The 8569-nt window shown below is 35.9% G+C and overlaps 1 protein-coding gene and 1 pseudogene across 1 annotated transcript; one reads left to right on the top strand and one right to left on the bottom strand.

The window, feature by feature from the left end:
* On the top strand, nt 1-638 carry LOC141628222 (dirigent protein 22-like; annotated as a pseudogene).
* A 1323-nt stretch (nt 639-1961) lies between these two features.
* On the bottom strand, nt 1962-7189 carry LOC141633382 (chalcone synthase-like). Its single transcript, XM_074445866.1, has 2 exons — nt 7018-7189; nt 1962-2962 (listed from the first exon to the last, which is right to left on the bottom strand). The coding sequence occupies exons 1-2, from the start codon at nt 7187-7189 to the stop codon at nt 1962-1964; spliced, it is 1173 nt and encodes a 390-aa protein (XP_074301967.1).
* Between the last annotated feature and the right edge of the window lie 1380 nt (nt 7190-8569).

The raw sequence follows: 8569 nt of genomic DNA, 5'->3' as shown, positions 1-8569 counted from the left end.
GACTTAAAACCATCATGTCAATGTCCATCCAAATTTTCCAATTCTCCCTCTTTTCTCTAATTATCATCCTAAGCTTCAACCCCTTGAGCTTAAGCAATGGCGCCTTCTCAAGAAGCATTTCAAAAGAAGAGATGAGAATAAAATCTCAAAATACCCTAACCCATCTCCACTTTTTCTTCCATGACTATGTTGTCGGGCCTAGGCGAACTGCAGTCAGGATCGCCCAGGCCAAGACAACTGACAAGGACCCCAATACGTTTGGGGCCCTTGTTATGATAGACGACCCGTTATCCATTGGACCGGATAATAGCTCCCATGTCGTAGGGTACTAGGGTACGCTCAAGGAATGTATGGGTTTGCAGATCAAACAACCGCCGGGTTATTGATGGTTATGAACTTTGTGTTCAGTGATGGAGAGTACAAAGGAAGTACCTTAAGTGTGTTGGGAAGAAATGAAGTGTTCTTAAAAATAAGGGAAATGGCTATTGTTGGTGGGACAGGAAAGTTTAGGTTTGATTCAGGTTATTGTCAAGCTAAAACTATTTCAGGGTTGGATAAAAGTGGAGCTAGTGTTATTCAGTATGATGTTTATGTGTCACATTAGTGGATTTTCTAGTGAATGCAACAAATAATAAAGTACCTAGTGATTTCAAATGTGTTTTGTACTAGGGTTTTCTTATTTTGTTTAATGTTCAATTTAGTAAACAACATATTGACAAAAATTAGCATATTCCTGATCGGCCATTACTTTGCTGTGCTTGGTAAACAGTAGACTCCGACGACATATTGAACGCAATCTACTATTTTCTAATATGCTACTGACAACTAGATTTGTATTGTAGATGGTATTTGTATTTTTGTATTTAATAGACCATTGTACATTACGTAAATTAAATGTAATTAATTCATAAAAAGTTAGTGGTTCCTTAAAATAAGGAAGATAAATGTTGCTTTGAAAAGTCAAGAGACAACCACATGTGGTTGTTCTTTTAATGAATAAGATAAATTATGAATTCGGTTTTTGTGTCTTTAAGGCATATATTAATAACCTAAATAAATGTGATAAGATTAACAAAATATTCTTACTAATTATGATTAAAATAAGTTTATACTTCAATACGAGTATCTCATGTGGATATTTTATGAATTTGACCACAATTAGGTTTGTTAATCTTTAACGACGGCAACTAGTGAATTCTCTATTCCACTTTAATGTTTCATCTAATATTATCGATTTAAAGTGATTTATACAATCTTAGCTATGATCAAGGATTTGCGTATTCTTGATGGTCCAAGGGTCTCGTTGGTCTCCAGATGTTGTTTATTACAGTCAAGGGGATGAATCTCTGAGACACATTTTTGTATCTTGTTACGTATTTTTCTGAAATTTTGTCTGTAAAGATGAGTAAAGATATGATCGATCATTTGGACAACTCTAACCGTAGCTTCAAGAATGATGTGGATGTTGACGAAAATCTCTGTGTGCAGTCAGCCACCGTACGCCATCAACACACTGATGTTAATCGATGTAGCTACTTTGTTGTCTTAGTTTATGTTCTTACTAAAATAAATGCATTTGACCAAATGAGTCAAATACCATCCATATAAAACTTCTTTGCACGGTTGCCAAAAAAAAGCTATGATAAAGGATTATGTGTTAGATCAAGAAGTAACGAGATACAAGATAATACAGAGGATCGTCACTCAAATAAAGTACATGATGCAAACTAACTCAAATGAGATCAACTTAAAAGAAAATTTATTTGACAGAGAAGGTATTTACATTGCCATATAAATCAAACAATCTCTTCTTGTACAAGAGAAAAAAAACAAACAAACGAACCCTTTCACGTTACATTTGATTGTGATATCTACATTTGCAATTGGTTAAATGATAATCCTGACGGTAAATGAGAGATGATTCGGGTTCCGGCACGATCGAGACTTGTACAAAGTAAGAGCTAATAGTGAATGGGAAAACTACGGAGCACAACGGATTCAAGAGTAATCCCGGGTCCAATCCCAAGTAGGACGCCGTACTCGAACCCGTCACCTGTAGTAACCTTTCCCTCCTTATAAGACCTTTTCCTTGTTTCATCCAACACAAAGAATATCGTCGCACCCGACATATTCCCGAACTCACGTAACACATGTCGACTCGACTTCGTCTTATCTGGGTGGAGCCCAAGTTTTGATTCAATTTCATCTACAATAGCGGGCCCACCGGGGTGAACAACCCAAAACACCGAGTTCCAATCGTTAATGCCAAGTGGACTAAGGGATGCAATCACGGGTTTTTCGACGTAATTAGCAATTAGACTCGGATTATCCCTAGCTAAGACTAATGATACCCCGAATTTTGTAATTTGACCTCCGATAGCTCTCTCAGTGTCTGGCACGGTCGCTTGCATTGCCGAGACCAATTCAAAAATGGGCCGCTCACCAGCGGCCCAATCTGGGTCCGAACCAATAATAGCAGCGCCGGCCCCATCACCAAAAAGGGCTTGTCCAATCATCAAGCCAATGTTGGTACGAGTGGGCCCACGAAAAGACGACAAGGTCATCTCAGCGCACACAACTAAAACCCGAGCTCCTCTGTTATTCTCCGCGATGTCCTTGGCTAAGCGGAGGATTGTACCTCCCGCATAGCACCCGACTTGGAACAACATGAATCGTTGCACATTTGGGCCGAGGTCTAGTAGCTTGGCAAGTTGGTAGTCGTACCCGGGCATGACGGCTCCAGACAAACTTGTAAAGATAATGTGGGTTATCTTCGACTTGGGTTGGCCCCACTCTTTGATCGCTTCTAAGGCCGCTTCTTTTGCTAGTGTCGGTATTTCAGCTGTGAGTATTTCTTGACGTTTGTCCAAACAAATAGCGTCGTAATTCAATAGTTCTGGGTTTTTCTTCATAAACTCTTCTGTTTGGAAAAAATGCCGTTTTCTGACTGTCGTTTTTTCGCCTGTTTTAGCTCATTTTATTAGTATGGTCAAAAGCGTACTAAGGTAACATACGTTGTGCTGTGATAAATATTTTCATTAAGGTAAACAAATGATTGGGACAGACTGACGGAGGGAGTAGTAACATGAGACTTGCCAACAATAATTAACATATAGCCAACTTTACGACTCCACCATCACGACTAATTGCTCTTGTTTTAGCGATATATGTTAATATATATATATACTCTCTCGGACTCAATAAATAATTTACATTTTTATTCCTTTGTAAAAAAGTATTTTTAATCAAATATAAATAATCTCCTAAGTTAGAGAGAGCAATTTTTTTCTTTCCTAGAGCCTAAGTCAAACATAGACACATCTTTTGGAGATAAATTATTTATTGAAGGTGGATTGGAGATATGAAGAAGGGAAGAATCCCCTATTTACTAAATGAATAGGCGATTCTACGTTTTTTTCCGCCTAAAATATTAACTTCTAATTGGGCTTTTAATTTTTGTGTTCTACTATGGGCCAAGTCTAACGTAAAAAATTATTGCAAAAAAAAAAAATATATAACGTCCTTCTATTCAAGATATGTGATATATTAACAAGGCCAAATCTGTGATAATAAAGGAAAATATAGAACGGAGGAATATTTACTAAATGTTTACTAAATGAATAGATCCGTCTTAGCATTAGTATATAGACATAATGAACTTCCAAAAATCTTATATCACGTGATCTAAACTAGGAAATAAAACAATAATTTATATACGTAATGCATTCAAAATTAGGAAATATTAATCAAGCTATTGACAAGTTTACTGATAAGATTACTTAAAATCCCATATCTACTAAAAGAATAGGTGAAACTCTAAATTTTCCCGCCTAAAATTTTAAAATCTAAAATTGGGTTATTATTATAGTCTATTCTATAGATGTATCTTGAACTATAAATGGATATAATCTTTTAATTGGATATATTCATAAATTGAAATGTACGAAATAAATAAAATGATTATGAAAAATGATCTCATTAAAATAGACATTTCTAACCCTACTCAATTCTCTTGATTACTTTTTCAATATTGAGTTTTTTTTTTCAAATAAAAATATACAGATGACGAACAAATAAAAAATTAATGAATTGTCAAAAACTAATTGATGGGGCATATTCTGCACCGCTGACCAAGTCAACATATTGAGCAAGGTCAAAGGTATCCACAGCAAAGTCAACGACTTAGACAGCCTAGCCGATACAATCCATCGGCCTGTCACCTGGGTCTCGGCCAGGCAACTAGCCAGCCGAGACACATATCCGCGTACTCATATCCAAGACCCTCGGCGAGCCTTCCACAGGTCCATCGGCCGAGGGTACAACGGTCTTTCCACCTAATGAGCCACTTGGCCACTTGGCCACTACGTGACAAAAGGTGAATGCCTATAAATACTCCTCAACCTTCATTGAGGAAAGGATCCACAAATTGACCTAATAACCACTATTCATCTGGTAATATCTTCCTTATCTCTCTACAATACACTCTTAGCCAAGTAACAACAACTTACCTCTCTAAGTTTACTGACTTGAGCGTCGGAGTGAGTACGCTCGGCCAAAGCCGAGCCCTCAGTTTGTTCATCGTTTCAGGAGACCGCAGGAAGGATTATAGCAAGGACATCATTCTTCTAGCTACGAGTGGTATCAAACATCTGCTCTGGATTTACACCCGGAACACTAATGAATTGTCAAGTTATAAACTAAAAAGTAAAACTTTATATACTGTGCATAAATTACACGAGGTTTATATTAATAATACATTAAAATGTGCAACCATTATATATACCGCACATTGCGCGGGGATCTAAACTAGTTTGTAAGTAATTTAGGAGATGATGAATCAAAGCATTGAGATAGTTGAAGAAGAAATACAATGTTTGTAAGTACAATCTTTTTTTTTTTGCTCTATTTTACCAAATTTTGCTAGTGATTTTTAATTACATATAGCACATTTGATGAGTACTAATAATATAAAAGGTCATCATATGTCTTGTGTAAGGGGTGTATTGAGAATAATATCGTAAATATATCTAACTATAGTTGTTAAGATACGGAGTACATACACTAGGTCTCAATTATCCTATACTATCATGTAAATATTCTTTGGTTGATCTTATTCGTGTACTCTAAGCCTATGTATTATGGGATTTTCCAGTGCCTACGTTTTATCGAGGCAACCAAACGACTTGTTAATGGTAGATTACCTCCTCATTATTGTAATTTGTAATTAGTATAAACTAGTTTAGATTCCGCGCAATGAATGAGCGGTATTTGTAGACTTTTTATTTTTGTATTACTTAATCATGCTAAATTAGCAGTTTATTAATTTTTCATATTTTACGTTATTATTTTTTGAGGAAAAAAATTGAATAGTAAAGTTATTCAAGAAAACCAAGTAAAATTGAACTGTAAAATAATAATGGTATCTCATTAATTGTTCAGTATTCTTGTTATTATATTTTATTTCGAGCAAAAAAATAAATTAAAACTTAAAATTAATCAAAGAGGATTGAGTAATGTGCTGAAATATATTTTTTTTAAAGTATTTTTTATACCACAACGTTAATGATTCTAATTTATAAATTCTCTCAACTTTTTTGTTATGAAAGTAATCAAAACTAATGAATTGTTCTTTTCTCTCAAAAAAAAAAATTAGTTATGGTTTTGTTTATATATGAATAGTATGAGTCAACTCATTATCAAATAATAATATCAATAAAAAATTTAATAGTTTATAATCTTATATTATTTATACTTTAATTAAAATATAATAGTTTAGTGTTTAATGAAAATTATATAATTTGATGAAAATATTAATTTTAGTGAAAATAATTTTACAATGAAATACATTATAATTATTAATTTCCTTATTTAGTGAATACAATTAAATAATTATCAATAACTTCCTTATTTAAAAAGATACTTTTTGGAGGGAAATTTGTGAGTTCACCTATTCATTTAGTAAATAGGGGATTGTACTACTATAGTTTACCAATGATGAAAGTTATGCAACTCTTAATATTATTAAACCATCTTACTTATAATTCTTTATTCTCTATCAGTGTGGTGTGTTTATGTTATGCTTGTGTAAGACGGAGATATGTACAAGTTTTTATGATGTTGAATAGAAGTTCATTGGCAGTGCTTAAACTTTTGACATCCGATTGACCATATTTGTGCAAATTATTACTCCGTGCGATGGAAGAAAATATCCCTCGTGTCAAATCTCTTATTTTACGTATTTTACTATTTATATATAAACGCGCACATAATTCTCCAAACAACGATGTAAGATTAGCAATATTAGACCGTTTTTAACCCTAATTAATTAACTCGGTAAAAAAATACCAAAACAATAATCACTCAATAAAGTCGAATAATTTTACATTCAAACAATGGGCATGTAAAATATTTGATTAAAAATACAGTTACATCCGTATGCAAATAAAACACAAATAATCACTTATTAATACGAATATGGAATTGTTCATACCCATTTTTTGTTTCAGTGTTTTTAACTTGTGACACATCATTATCCAGACAATAAATATATTTTCGGCGGTTAATTGTTGTAAACTTGTAATAACACAATACAATATTTAACAGTATTATAATATATGCTGCACGCCTACACCTCATTTAATAAAAACAACAAATAAGACAATTCCTAAGCAATCACCAATATATCCCCGAGTGATTTTGAATGATATCCCGCTTGCTTTGTCTCTTTTCCATTGTATTAGTTTTAGTTTTACTCCGTGTTCTTTAGTTAAGGTGGCTTATCAGTTAGCTAAAAATGTGATGAGCATGTAGCTTGTATGTTTTACCATTGCTAAAAAAAAAAAAGACAATTCCTAAGCATAATTTCTACTTCCTCTAATCCGATTCTTTGACATTGTTTTATTTTTGTTTTAAAATCCCTCCACCCCTTAAATTTTGAAAAACAGGACAACTCCTAATAAGAATCGAAGAGAGTACCACACACGGCACGACTATCAGGATAAGATTAGAAGAACATACATATATGCTTAAACTTGATCTTGAGATCAGGCATAGTATCATCCATGCAAAAACAAAAATCAGGATAATCTTCTTGTATTATTTGAGGGAGTGGATTGGCAGTTCCTAGAGCTAAGATGGTTGCTAAACTTTTAGCTTTTTGGGAGATTTTAATTCCATCAAGTGATCCCATCTTTTTTTTTACTCTTATGGAACTATTGCAATGATTTTAATGAAGTTGATGCAAGTTTATATACACATACTATACTACATGTGTTTTGGATTAGTAAGCCCTGTTCCGGGTGTAATTCCAGAGCAGATATTTGTTACCACTCGTAGCTCGTAGAACGATGTCTTTACTTGGATCTTCCTCGCGGTTTCCTGAAACGATGAACAAACTGAGGGCTCGGCTTTGGCCGAGCGTACTCACTCCGACGCTCAAGTCAGTTAACTTGGAGAGGTAAGTTGTTGTTACTTGGCTAAGAGTATAATGTAGAGAGATAAGGAAAATATTACCAGATGAATAGTGGTTATTAGGTTAATTTGTGGATATATTCCTCAATGAAGGTTGAGGAGTATTTATAGGCTTTCACCTTTTGTCACGTAGTGGCCAAGTGGCCAAGTGGTAGCAGGTGGAAAGACCGTTCTACCCTCGGCCGATGGACCTATGGCAGGCTGGCCGAGGGGTCTTGGATATGAGTACGCGGATATGTGCCCCGGCTGGCTGGTTGCCATGCCGAGACCCAGGTGACAGGCCGATGGGATGCGTCGGCTAGACTGTCTAAGTCGTTGACTTTGCTGTGGATACCTTTGACCTTGCTCAATGTGTTGACTTGGTCAGCGGTGCAGAATATGCCCCATCAATTTGCCCTCAGCGTAGTCTATGCCGTGGTATGGGCTCCGATGTACGTTGAGCGTATATTCTGCGCAAGTGTTTTTGCAAAATTTTCTGCATCGGCCTCTTCTGATGCGTCGGCGTGGTTCCTGTTAGGCCGTACCATATCCCCCCTCCACATGGATGCGTAAAGGGCATCCGTTGTGGAAAAGAATGTGACGCTGGCCGAGACTAGGGCTGGGAGTGCCGGTTGTTTTTGGTTCCCCCCGGCCGGTGCTTCCTAACTTGGTTGATCAGGTGGCCGGCGGAGAGCAGGTACTTAGGAATTTGGTGAGGAAGGTGAATGGGCGAAGAGATGTGAATGGGCGTGTTGGAGACGCTTGGTTACTGTTGCATTGATTGACGTTCAACTGTTGCAACGATTGACATTCCGTGGTCGCATGTCCGACACGTGTCCGTTCGCTGATTGGTTGACGCTTCATGGGCCGTGCCCTGATTGGTCCTTTTCCATGGGCTTTTCCCTATAAATAGGGCAGTTTTTCGTGATTTTGGCCATTATTTTCATTTCCTCAAATTTTCTTAAATTTTCTCCCAAAATCTTCATTTCTCTAAACCTTCAAGGGCTGCTTTTTCTTCCAATCTTTAGTCTTCGATCCGGCGAGTGTTTTTCTTCGAGGTAAACAAACAAATTCTCTTTTATCTTGCTAGTAATTTGTTGTGAACATGTCTTCTGTTGAT

This window comes from Silene latifolia, chromosome 2 (genome assembly GCF_048544455.1).
Source record: "Silene latifolia isolate original U9 population chromosome 2, ASM4854445v1, whole genome shotgun sequence".
NCBI classification, from domain to species: Eukaryota; Viridiplantae; Streptophyta; class Magnoliopsida; order Caryophyllales; family Caryophyllaceae; genus Silene; species Silene latifolia.
This window is presented reverse-complemented; position numbering and strand designations above follow the sequence as displayed.